We start from the raw sequence: 13,988 nt of genomic DNA on the forward strand, positions 1-13,988 counted from the left end.
CATTCCGTTTAATGCAGTTGAAAAAGCAAACGTTTTATTATTCTGGATAAACCTTTTACAATTCATGTGAATTTGCATTTCTGATAAAGTTAAATCGATAACGTATTGATGTTGATCACATCTTATTCTACATGACAAGCTTATGGTTTTATCATTAAAAAAAAACAAAAACAAAATGATCTAATATATCACAATAGGCAGTCAAAATCTGCATCAAAAAAAAGAATCTTTTGCATATCATATCTTTTTTTCAATTCAAAACTAGAAGTAGATTGAGCAGACGATAGAAGCATAAAAGGTTCCTAGATATTTCCAATTGTTTCTATAGCCACTAGTAGGTTTTGCTATGTTACAAAAAAAAAAAAAACACACACACCACAGAGTTTTTGGCTGTTTATTTGCCAAGGCCTGGTTCAATGCAGGATGCGGCATTAGCTTACAAAACACAAGTGTAGGGCATGTATTCCAGTTTTTAAATTTTATTCATTACTGTAGAATGTTTTGTGACATCTTCAGCACAGAGGACCTTAAATTCTAAGGTCCCAGGTGTGTAGAATCATACAGTCCACCATGTAGCTATAAGATCTAAAATCTACAAATCACTTGGAATAAACTTTCCTTTAAGCTCACTTTCACTGAAGTATTTTGGTCAGTATGTTGCTTCAGTATTTGCAAGCAAAAACTAGGAGTGAAAAGAGAGAAGTTTTAATTGAAAGACTTACAACTCTCCCATATTTTTGACCCCCCATTGTTTGGCTTGCAAAATATTGATTAAAGGGATTCTACCATTAAAATCAAATTTTTTCTCATTGACACGTAGGAATAGCCTTAAGAAAGGCTATTCTTCTACCTTACACACTAAGCGGCCATTTTCTTGTGGGCTGTGCGCATGTGCAGTTGGCTCTGCCCTAGGCCCGAAGAATAGAAGTTTGATCGCCCGCGCCGGAAGACGACGCAGGAAGAGGCCATTCCTGAAGATGGAAATGGTGCTGGAGAGTTCTCTCGCAGCATTGGGGATGCCCACAGTGCTGCAAGAGAACTCATTTGCATACTGATGAAAACCGGGATTTATATCGAACGGCAGCGTGGAGAAAACATCTAATGGTAGGAGAAGAATAGCCTTTCTTAAGGCTATTCCTACATGTCAACGAGAAAAAAAAAAATTTGATTTTTAACAGTAGAATCCCTTTAAAGTGCCTCTTCATCCTCTGGCTTCACACAAGGCTTCTCAACCTTTCGCTACTCAGCGAGTTGGGCAAGATGATGCCTGGCCCTCAGCACTGGACAAAGGACATGTCAAAATGGAAAAAGTTTATCAATCTAATTTTGCTCTTGAACGCAGTAGAACATTAAGGTAAGAACAGAAAAGCTCAGGTATGTTGCTTGGTCCATTCAGGCAGGGCCTGTGCAGCATATGCTCACTTCTGTCAAAACTGCCTCTGGCACTAGGAAAATCTGGATTATATTCAAATTTGTGAGTGAACAGAACTTGCAGGAATAAATGTCCAGAACGTGCTTTAGAGAGGGGGAAAATAAAAACCCAAACAAAAAACATACATATGTATGGAATGGTAATTCTGACAACAAATATACTCTTATAGTTTGATAATCGATGCTCTGCTGCCCTACATTATCATTCTCAGCCCCTCAGATGCTAAAGCATAATATGACTAACAAGCAAAATTTTTACATCTTTTATTTATACCACATTTAAAAATGGAAATAAAAATCTCAACCCCCCCAAGAATGATGTATACTGTGGAAAATACTGCCCAAGAGCACAGTCAGAGCAAAGTTTTATTTCGGATACTGAAAAGTGTTTCACTTGGAATTGCAAATTGTTTCTTCTACTTCCTCCCTATAAAATGAAAGTGTTACTTCTATGTGATTTTGATGACTGAACGTTAGGAATATAGAAACACCAGAGGCTTTGATATTGGGCAGTGTTTTAGACGTCACATTGTAATATTTATTCTTGTTAGTATTTCTTTATGTTTTGTTCTACAAGTGTCATATCCGTTAATGATAACGCCAAGCTGACTAACTCGCACTATTTTACCCCACAAAAGTGGAGCTGGGGCTTAGAGTAGCTGCTCCAATGGCCTTTGGACAGGAGAAACCAAAATAGAATAAAAGTCAAACACAGCACAACTGTCAAGCAAGGTGGTAGAGGAGAAATAATTGGGGCTTGTTTCGCTTCCACAGGACCTGGACAATTTGATAGATTAACTCACCTCTTCATTCTAGAGAACTGTGGTATACAGAGGAGAACATGGTCGATTGAATTACACCAAACAGCCAAATCTTGACCAAAACTGGATCAAGAGATAAAATAATTATTCAACGCAAATCTACAACAAAGAAAAGAATCAAGGTGATGCAATGGACCAAAATCCAAACCTCAACCCAACTAAAATGCTGTGGCAAGACGCGAAAGAGTTGTGCATAAACAAGTGCCTACAAACCTCAGTGAACCAAAGCAACGTTGGCCAAAATAACCTGAGAAAGATAGGAGAGGGTCTGATGAAGTCATATAGAAAATGATTACTTGAAGTTATTGCTACTAAAAGTTGTCTACAGGCTATTGATTCATGGGGTGGACTTAGTTTTGGAAACAGGACTTTTCTCTTTTGGCTTCACTTTTATTGAGTAAATAAGCGGCGGAATCTGCTGTGTTACTGCTCATCGGAGGCTGCATTAAAGGAGCTCTATCAGCAAAATTATGCTAATAGAGCCCCACATATACGTGAATAGCATTTAAAAAGGCTATTCAGGCACCGTAAATGTTATATTAACCCCCGGTCCTGTTTTTTAATAAAAGCATTAAAACATATATGCTGACCTTACCGAACTTGCACCATGGGCGAGGATAAACGATGCACCGTCAGCTTCGGTCACACCTGCCTCTTCTGTCTTCTTGTAGTGATGCCCTCTGGTTCCGTGTCTTCTTCCGGCTTCTTCCCTTCAAATCCCGCGCCTGCATAGTAGCGCTTCCCTCCGGAGTGCTACTGCGCAGGCTCACTCGCCATTTTACTTAATGGCAGTTCGCGAGTGAGCCTGCACAGTAGCGCTCCGGAGGGAAGCGCTACTACGCAGGCGCGGGATTTGAAGAGAAGAAGCCGGAAGAAGACACGGAACCAGAGGGCGTCGCTCCAAGAAGACAGAAGAGGAAGGCGTGCCCGAAGCTGACATCACATCGTCCATCCCCGCCCATGGTGCATGTTCGGTAAGATTAGCATATATGTTTTAATGCTTTTATTTAAAAACGGGACCGGGATTTAATATAACATTTACGGTGCCTGAATAGCATTTTTAAAGGCTATTCTCGCATATGTGGGGCATATGCCTATTAGCATAATTTTGCTGATAGAGCCCCTTTAACTTTAACCTTTCACCTCCTGGGGCACATGTGGTTTTATACAACGCTAGAAAGCAGACAGTGCGCTGAATTCGGCTTTCATGTTCTGTGCCGCAGGTGAAGAACTATCGGTGCCAGTACCGCAGCTCTTCACGGTCAGAAGTCAGGAACGCCCTTTCTCACAGCAGCGTCTATAGCGTTGCTTACTTGTCTATGGACGAGTACCATCAGGAGGGGAGGGGGGTGTTCCTCACCGCTCTCACAGTACAGCAGTATAGACGCTGCTGTGAGGAAGGGCGTTCCTGACTTCTGACAGTGAAGAGCTATGGTACCGGCACAGCTAGCTCTTCACCTGCAGTCGATAGTGCACTGAATTCAACGCACTCTGTCGGCTTTCTAGTGGTATATAAAACCGCATGTGCCCCAGGAGGTGAAAGGTCCTTAAAATTAAATTTTAAGATCCTTCTAAAAGGAGAGTATATCTTTTAGTATGTCCAAATAAGTTTATTTGAATTTTTATGGTTTCATGTATTTTCTTCTTTCCATGTCTGTATATAAACTATAGGATTAATAGACAGATTGAACACATTTTTAAAGAAAGTACAATTCAACAGGTTGATATTCCACAATTTGATTTCCCATCAGTCAATATATACATGCATCATATTAACAATTAATCCCATTAAATCCAAGTTTAATCATGAAGTGTACGGCAGAAAGCCTGAGTTGCGAGGAGGAAGTCCAGCTCAAATGCCTCACTTTCCACCGTATGAACATACATACCCTCCTCTGTTTTAACATAGGCAGATTTTCTTGCTTCTAAATTTACATTGTGACAGAATTGGTATGCACTCCGGCGTTTCCAGTCTTCTCGGTAATTTATAAGAGTTTTCTTGAAAAGTTAAAATACATGCAGGGTCTTGTTGCAAAGTCTGTTCTCTGGCTGTATAAGCCTTCATAAATGGCGTCTTAACAGTTTTTCTGCTCCTAATTTACCCATTATGGCTGCAGCACATTTTACATTTTTTCTCAAGATGGAGTGTGCCCCCCTCCCCTTCTTATTACTTTTTTAATTAGTACAGGAAATTCAAAGACACTGGACTGCATATATAGGGCATGATGCAGCCAAATAGATCCCTAACACGGAAAAAAAGAGAAATCTGAGCACAATAATAAAAAAGCCGCTTATTCCCTATGACTAAAATCTTAACAATAACGCAAACATACATAAGTAGTTACAAGTATAACGGGACTTCCCTAGTAATAGAAAGTAACAGCACATTAGCAAAAAGGGAGGCACCTAGTGGCAGGAACTTTAAAGAGATTTTTCAGGCAGAAAAGATTTAAAAAAAAAAAAAAAAAAAAACACCCTTACATTTTGGTCCAGATCACATACTCTATTAAATGAGACTAAGTTGCCTGAAACGTTCATTACCATTAACCACTTGTAATCTGCAGAATTTAAGTGTATTCAGGGATTTTTGTCTCCCCTTCTGAATGGAGTGCTGGTCAGGCAGAGAGCAAACCACTCATGGCCACCAGTCATTTCAATGGCAGGGCTAGAGATAGAGGAGTGCTTTGTTCCAGCTACCTCTGGCATTCCCACTGAAATGAATGGACTGATGCGCACTTTTCCCCATCCAGGACGGTGAAGATGGATTTGTGGCCAGTTTCAGTACAGTAGGAAAAAAAGTTACCAACTCAGCTTTCAAAATGAATGAGTAATTATTAAAAAAAAATAAAATAAAAAAAATATTTCAGATATGGTATAATTAATTAGATGCAGTTTGTTGCATTTTTACTTTCGTAAGAATTCAAATCACTGTCTTTCTCAGGAATTAGAGGAGCTTCAGTGCTTCTTTCTGAGTCGAAGTCGGAATAAGACTTGGAATGTAAATTTACAGTTGCTGGAGGTTTCGTGTACCAACTCCAACATCTTAGCCCCAACAGCACATCATGAAGAAAGGGATTAGGAGAACTTCCCTGTTCTCCTAAGTGGCAGGGGTCTGGGCAGTCGTGTCTAGCTTAAATGGGAACCGCTTTTACCTGGAGAGGAGCTATAACACCAACACAATTTATGGACAAGAGCAGTGCTGTGTCTGGGGGGGGGGGGGGGGAGACGACTATAACAATTTTAGTCATCTCAGACAACTATTTTTAAGACATTGTGCAGTATTAGAAAATCATTACTTGCTTTCTCCCAGAAAGAGTGCCACACTGCTTATGTGGAACACGTCTATAATGGCAAGTCAGCTCCACTAGGGAAGGTGTGGTGTGGCACTGAAATGCAGCAAAGCCATATGCAAGAGTTTACCATGTGTTAAATCAGGGGTAGGAAACGTACGGCTCTCCAGCTGTTGCAAAACTACAACTCCCAGCATGCACACTTGCTCTGCTGTTCGTGGAACTCCCATGGAAGTGAATGGAGCATGTTGGGAGTTGTAGTTGCATGTTGGGAGCTGGAGAGCCAAAGGTTCCCTACCCCTGTGTTAAATGAACTAAGTGAACAGAAGTATTAATTGTTCAGTCTTTATAACAGCAGACAAGTGAAGTACTGTCAGTAATCCTAAAATCCAAAGTGAAGAGCTGTAAATAATCCTAGACATTACTCCATCTTTGCACTTTAGTCACAAAATATACCTACATATATACACACAAAAACTGATATATATTTATATATATATACACACACACACTGTATATAGACTTCACATCTGCAGCAAATAGCCCATGAAGAAAGCGACGTCATGGGCTGATTTGGTGGGTATGTAAGTTGTGTGATAGACTGGCTTAACCAACATCCCTCATTGTAGTCATGGGTAAAAGGGGTGAACTGTCAGACTTCGCTTATGGGCCACGGGAGGCAGTATGAAATAGCACAGTATATGAACTGTTCACATGTATGGGGAGTTGACAAATGGAACCACTGGGAATAACAAACGTGGAAACTGCAGAACACCATGTGTCACTGTTGTGAGAGATGCAGACCAACAAGCTACAGTGTCGCAGCTCATTGTGAAAATCAACCAGACGTGTTTAAAACAAAATTTCAGCGAACCATACTGTGCATAGGGCTCCAAAGCAGACAGATGGTCACTACACCTATGCCAACAAAGGGACGTCGGGGGTAGGGGAAGAGAAAGGCCTCAATTTGCACAACAGTATGGCAATGGGACCATCATGGATTGGCAAAGGGTTGCCTTTTCCGATAAGACACATTTTCTGCTTCATCTAACAGTTGGACAATGGTGTGTCAAGTGAGAAACAGAAGAGAAAAAAAAAAACCCATCAAGCAACCATAGTTGGAAAAACACAAGCTGGTGGAGGCATTACAATCAGAGTAATTTTTTTCTTAGCATTCTCTGGGCCAACTCATCCACATGGAAGGCACACTGAACCGATTTAGGTATGAATCCATCTTTGTAGGTCCCGTACACTCATACATACTGTTTGTCTCCCCTGTGAAGATGGTTAGAAAAGCACAACCAAAACTTCCAAATGCTTCCCTGGCTCCCTAATTCACCAGAGTTGAACCCAATTGGGCATCTGTGGGACCACCTCCATCATGTTCACTTTGAGGATCCTACTCCATATACCCTCCAGCAAATTTGGGATGCACTACAGAGAGCACGGATCTATCAGCACCTTACTGAGTCACTCCCAGCCCGTATTGCTAATATCCATGCTGCACATGGTGGTTGCTCTGAACATTAGTGATGGTCATAGTAATGTGACTCGACTGTGTATTTAGATAGATATTTAGATATATCACTATCTATATATACATATGCATACACACAGACACACACTTTTTTTTTCATTTTCTTACATGTACAGCTTTTAAAAGGATCAAAAAAAAGTCAAATTAATTTCGCAGTTTATATCTTTTTCTAAATTTGGTTGGCACAAAGCAACATGCTAAGCAACAGATATCTTATTTTGGCAACCAAACAAAAGCTAAAAATTGCATTGAAGGTGAAGTGAAAATATCAGAATTTCTCCCACTGTTAAAAATAACCCACTTGTAATCTGCAGAATTTAAGTGTATTCAAATCTTTCCTGATCCCTAAATTAGTCCATAGCAGCAAACACAAGAGACCCCCAAATATCCTCTTGTAGTTCTGTGCCTATGTTGAGGAATAGTTAATATAGTCATTCACTCGGTTCGCAAAACCATAGGGGGATTCTCACTGTCTTCATCTAGTCGAAGAGCATGGGTTTCATCTTCTAGGCTTGTCCCGCCCACAGCTCCAAGCTCGTCAGAAAAGGCTGTACAAAGACACAAGATTTTGAAATGTTCATTTTTAGTGCAAGTTTTTTTGTGTGTTTTTTTTTTTTTTAGTTAGAAAACTCTAGATGAAAATCTACTATGTATTTCAGGATGCTTGCTCCTGGATCAGGATCAGAATGTTCTGCCCAGTGTGTTCAGCTCCTCCTAAATCAAATGTTTGTCTATAAATATGAAACATCCCGGCCAAAATGTTAAAAAACAGAAAACAAAAAAACAAACAAACAAAAAAAACAAAACTATTACCAACAAAATTAAAAAGGTTTTCCAAGACGGGTTGTGATGTCGGAGTCATGAAGTCGGAGCACTGGCCAGTTTTGGGTGGAGTTGGAAACAAAGTTACCAACTCCAGCTTAAAAACAAAATGATTCATTAATAAAAAATGATTATATAAAATTATAGATATTGTAAAATTAATTAGATGTATAGTATGTTACATATTTACTTTCAAAGGAATTCAATCACTAGCTTTTTCATGAACTAGAGGAATTTAATTTCTTTCTTTCATCTGACCAGAGATGTCAGCCATTTATGAAGAAGTATGAGTCAGGCTGTGGAAAATAGAGGATTCAGGACTTTCAATTACCAATTCCACAGCCCTGAGAATAAGCCCAAATACTGATGGCAGACCAGATGCATGTGGAAAAAATACGGCATCAATATCTGGTCTTGGACAACCAGTTTAAGCATAACAAAAAGTGTCCAAAAGCTTCTGTGTGCCACCTATAACAGAGATAGCAACAACATACTGTCTAAGTACACAGTCCTTGTGTCCTAATGTAGAATGGCATGATTTATATTCTAAGCAGACAATCAAAAAAATGCATATGTGTGTAAGCCATTAGTGTGCATTCTTATATATAGTTTCATTCTATTCTATTTATTGAACAAGTAAAACTTAATGTTAGTGTATTTTGAACATTTAACAAATATTTACATGCTTGTCTGCAATAAGTTGTTAATCATAGTAAAACAACCAGCCTGAATCCCTTACTGTAGGGAATTACCCAGCCAACAACCCTTGGCAAATGTATTCGATTGAATACCTCACTCCCATAGGAATGCGTGTAAGCGGCTGAACACCAAGGGGGTTAAGTGCAGTGAATACGTGATGCACTTAACCCCCCCCTTGGTGTCCGGCCGCTTACACGCATTCCTATGGGAGCAAGGTATTCGATCGAATACTACTCGCTCATCTCTAGTCTCCTCTGTTCTCAATGTATGAGAAGCCTGCCAGCCTTTGATAGTGAAGAACAATTCTGTTTGCATCGCGCTTATATGTGTGTGGTTGACTCCATTTTAGTTTTGTATGCCACCCATCTGCTCAAGCCTGGTTTTATTTAGAGTATACAATCTGTAGGGCCGAACTATACTTCCTCTGAATTTGTTTGGAAGCCGAGAAATAGATGCGGCTTTGCAGTGTAGGGTCTCATGTAAAGAGGTTGCCATCTTGCTGGTAGGTGGGCTCAATTTGCTAAAAATGTGTACTAAGAACCTCACTTTCAAGTATTTATAAACACATCAGTCATAGCAGTCTTAGGTTTGCATTTCCATTGCAGTCATGGTAGCGTACACCTGCACATGTAGTTCATATTGTTTAGCAGTCCTAAACAATTCTGTTTGTGTGTCAAATGTGCTTCTTGCATGAACACCAGTGCTTAACTTTCTTCTTCGCTACTTCTGAATGCAGAGGTATGACCAAATATATGTAAAAATGTATGTTAAATGAACTACTGATCAAAATAAATAAATAAATAACAATGTCTTACCATGACTTGTTGGTGATGTTGAGTAGGTGTCTTTTGCTGCTGCGGCACTGTAGTTCTTTGAAATAAATGGCCTGTCATGTGATGCAGACTCCAAGATTTCATTTGCAGGTTCCATGCTTCCATCTAACCTATAAAAAACAAAACACAAACACACAACGCATTAAAATGGTGTCCTAATCAATAAAAATTACTTTTAAAACAGCGCAAAAAAAAGCATACAAAACGTCAGTCAGTCATACTCGCCTCAGTCGTCTTCCATTCCATTACTTTCCGCTCTCTACTTCCTGTTACATTCCAACATGTAAAATGTGCTTTCTGTAGCCAATTGCTGCTTGTATCAAATTTACACTGCAGCTGATGATTGGTTGCAGTAGCACATTACCCTGCATCAGGATTCATTGCAGCAGGAAATGGAGACCAGCAGTGGACCACAAGGCTTTGGAATGGGAGCAGTGGGCAATCTGAGGCTGCTGGGAGGAGGGAGCCCCTGCCTCTATCAAGAGCCTTAGGGGGCGTTCACACTACTGTTGGTGTCCGACAGCTAGTGTCCGCTGCTAATGTCCGTTCACAATCTTGCATTCATTTAAATAGACATCGGGTGCATTCTTTTACAGTCCGTGTATGTCCTTAAGTGTCCGTTCCCAAAGATGTCCGACTTTTCAAGCGAAAAAAAAAAACCTACATGTCGGGTTTTGCTGTCCGCTTGAAAAGTCGGACATCTTTGGGAACGGACACTTAAGGACATACACGGACTGTAAAAGAACGCACCCGATGTCCATTTAAATGAATGCAAAATGTCACGGACACAGCTAACGTCCGCTGCTAATGTCCGCACAAGATTTTGACCAAGACATCCAATGAGCTCACCAGCCAAGATCAGAGTTTTTGTAATATTTCAGTTGTTACAGCAGAAGCCTAGCTGTCAATCACCACTGAGCATCTGCTGCAAATTGCAAGATTATAACTCTTATGTATGACAACTATTATGTATAAGAATCCATGACGTACAGGTACACCATTGTGCATTAAGAGGTTAGCATAAAATAAAAAGAAATCGATGATGCCATTTAAAATATATATATATATATATATATATATATATATATATATATATTATATTATATTAATAATTCACCATCATGTACAAAAAAAAAAAAAAAGGTAATCTTACTTGTGCTGCTTCATTAGTGTGCACTCTCCACCCTCTTGTGGGTCCAGGTTGTAGATATAGAGGTAGCCATCTGCTGCAGCGACAAGGAGCCTTGGGATCTTTTGAATTCTAAATATAAATATTTCAGCAGAAACACCACAGAACAGTGTTAAACTACTTAATAACTGACCACAGCACACATTGTAATCACATTGCAAGTAATGACAGTGAATGCCCTCACGTTATGACTTGTAAAATATCCAAACCTGATGAATTTCCTGAGAATATGTTTTGTGGGTATTTTTGAGTTGCAAAGTAACCACATTCGCTTTCAATATGAAATATAGATATAGTTATGTTCTTGGGACGATTTCTCCATCATTAATATGATCAAGACTAGGTACTTAAAACTGTGGCTGGACTATAGCATGTGAATATCTCATATGCAGCTCCCCTTACATCACAGCAGACTGCACCTGGATCACACAAACAGAAAATGTGTTTGCCAGTAGGTCATTACAGTGGTTAAAGTGGTTTTCCCACCATTATAACCTTATTAAAAACTTTTAAATTACCGGTATTTAAAAATTTAAATGTTAAAAATGTTGCAGAGTTTTGTTTTAAAGATTTTGTGTAACCACCCTAAGAGGTGACAATTTGTCTTGATTGGTTGCCAATGTATACGGCCACGACCACAGAAACATTCTATGATCTGGCACTCATCAACAAGGCCATGATTTCCTAATTTTGGCCAGACTGCTTATGCATGTAGGGTCCCTGTTTGATTACTCAGAAATCATTGCTGTGTTTGTATTTGTGGTCTTGTCCACAGGAAAAATGTAAAATTTTAAAAAAATAAATAAAAAAATAATAATATCTTCCTTTCTGTAAAATCCTGCATTTCTTTATGCTTTCTCTTGTATCTCTATAGAGCAGGAATCTGTACCGTGCTTTTATTAGATGTACAGAGGAGCTGGCTCTGATATTTTGGAGGTTACACTTTAATTACTCTTATTTGCAAAAATTTTCAACCTTCAGCAAACCACTACAAATGGCGAGCTGAATTTACCTGTCCATCAGCTATACTATTATGCCACTCAAACATCACAATCCAAGGAACTGCAAGTACAACCCTAACTGTATCAAATGGGTACACTTTGAATTTACTACCACATCCCTGAACTTTCCACAAGATTTAATGTGGTCCCCTGATCTGAAGTCTCTTCTCTCCACAAATGCTAATAAAATCGCCAAACATTCCCTTATGCTGCGGCTAGCTCCTGGACGGATTTGAGACTTTACAGAAAGAGACTTCCCACTATTACTATTTTTGCTTTCTTGGTTATTTTCACAAACCCCCTTCAAAAAGCTTTACAATACATTGGGATGTGGCAAAAAATAAAAACTTCAGAATCTGGTGAATTGAGAAAAGTCACTTGTGCCATATTCATATGGGGTTTGTTTTAACAACATTGTGTAGCCAAAATAACGATACTTGTATTACGTGGATTGTTTCACTAACAGCAATAGCAAAGAGTTGTATAGCTTTTACTACATTTTAAAACCTTACCAAAAACCCAAAACTTTGAAGAAAAAAGAAAAAAAAAAAGTTATTGGAATCATCAAATTCTGACACCTATAACTTTTTATATTTCTGTGTATAGAGTTTTTGGGGATTTTTTTTTTTTTTTTTTGCTGGGCCAGTCGAACTTTTTTCCAGCCACTTTAATTATTTTATTTAAATGTTTTTAATAATATAAAAATATATCAACCTTCCTTTTTACTGAATCCACCCGCACCCCAGGGGGCAAAACACTGATGTTTTTATTGAGGATTTGTACAGGAATTGTAGTTATGCTCATAGGAAACCCACTACAGAGGGTGCATTATAGTTATGACTTGCACCCAAGTTACTTAACACATTAGGGCTCATTCACATCTGCGTCCCGGCCTCCGTTCTGCAGGTTTCCGTTTCCTGCCCGAAACTGGCAGGCATTTTTTAAACCCATTCATTTGAATGGGTTTGAAAAGTGTGCGGCCATGAGCGCCAGTGAGCGTTTTATGCTCTCCGCGGCGAAACCAGTTTTTTTTTAAAGCGGACACAGAGTCAGACATGCAGGACTTTTGTGTCCGGTTTAAAAAAAAAAAAAGGTTTTGCAGAGGAGCGCACAAAACGCTCACTGGCGCTCTGGGACGGACTCTGTCTGACAGGTTTCCATCTTCTGGATGCAGAAGACGGAAACCTCATAACAGAGATCGAACACTGGTGTGAACCCAGCGTCACTTGCACACTGCCATACTTGCAACATACCGTATTTTCCGGACTATAAGGCGCACATAAAAACCTACGATTTCCTCAGAAATCGTAAGTGCGGCTTATAGTCCGGTGCGGCTTATATATGGATGGAAGCGGCGGCAAAGTCTGCGTGCCGCTTCCATACATACATAAAAGGCACCGTAAGGGTGCATTCACACTACAGAACGCCGGCGTGTAATCACAGCCGTACACGCCGGCGTTACAGCAGGGCTGCCGGACACTTCCTATTCATTTCTATGGGAGCCGGCATGCGAGCGCTCCCCATAGAAATGAATGGACAGACACTTCCCATTCATTTCTATGGGAGCCGGCATGCGAGCGCTCCCTATAGAAATGAATGGAAAAAAGCAGTCCATTCATTTCTATGGGGAGCGCTCGCATGCCGGCTCCCATAGAAATGAATGGGAAGTGTCCGGCAGCCCTGCTGTCATGCCGGCCTGAAACAGAACGTGAAACTTACCCAGCGGTGCAGGGCGGGCGGGCGGGCATTCAGGCCTCCTCTTCCTCCGATGTTCCGTCCTTCTCCTCCGGCGCTCGCTGATAATGGCCGGGGCGCATGCGCAATATCATAATGCTTCTACTACGGCTACGCATGCGCCCAGGCCATTATCAGTTAGCGAGCGGCGGAGGAGGAGGACGGAACATCGGAGGAAGAGGAGGCCTGAATGCCCGCCCACCCTGCACCGCTCGGTAAGTTTCACATTCTGTTTCAGGCTTTTATTTTAAAACGGGGGGGGGGGGGGGGGGGGGGGGGTAGTTTAATCTAACTTTTACGGTTGGGCTCTATCAGCATGATTTTGCTGATAGAGCCCCTCCTCGTCTGCCGAGCGCTTCCAATAGAAGCGGCTGGCACGCGGGGGGGTTAAGCGGCCGCTGGCAAAGTCTGCCTGCTGGCGCTTTCAATAACATATAATGCGCACCGGACTGCGGCTTATAGTCCGATGCGCCTTATATATGAACCGAGACGGACTATAAGGCGCTCATGGGCAATGCGGCTTATAGTCCAGTGTGCCTTATAGTCCGTAAAATACGGTAGTTATAAAGAGAACATACTGGATCAAGGATTGTTTCAACTAATATTTTAAAACCCCAAGTGAAAAAATAAA

The 13,988-nt window shown here is 40.5% G+C and overlaps 1 protein-coding gene across 1 annotated transcript in view; it reads right to left on the reverse strand.

The window, feature by feature from the left end:
* Nucleotides 1-7,225: 7,225 nt before the first annotated feature.
* The window catches only part of WIPI2 (WD repeat domain, phosphoinositide interacting 2), a 36,945-nt gene continuing 30,182 nt past the window's right edge, over nucleotides 7,226-13,988 (reverse strand). The window contains exons 10-12 of the mRNA XM_075285062.1: nucleotides 10,587-10,694; nucleotides 9,416-9,543; nucleotides 7,226-7,627 (exon numbers count right to left, since the gene is read on the reverse strand). Coding sequence (XP_075141163.1) covers nucleotides 7,515-7,627; nucleotides 9,416-9,543; nucleotides 10,587-10,694 — 349 coding nt within the window. The 3' untranslated portion in view covers nucleotides 7,226-7,514. The remainder of the gene's footprint in view (nucleotides 7,628-9,415; nucleotides 9,544-10,586; nucleotides 10,695-13,988) is intronic.

Source organism: Leptodactylus fuscus, chromosome 8 (genome assembly GCF_031893055.1).
Source record: "Leptodactylus fuscus isolate aLepFus1 chromosome 8, aLepFus1.hap2, whole genome shotgun sequence".
Taxonomy (NCBI): domain Eukaryota; kingdom Metazoa; phylum Chordata; class Amphibia; order Anura; family Leptodactylidae; genus Leptodactylus; species Leptodactylus fuscus.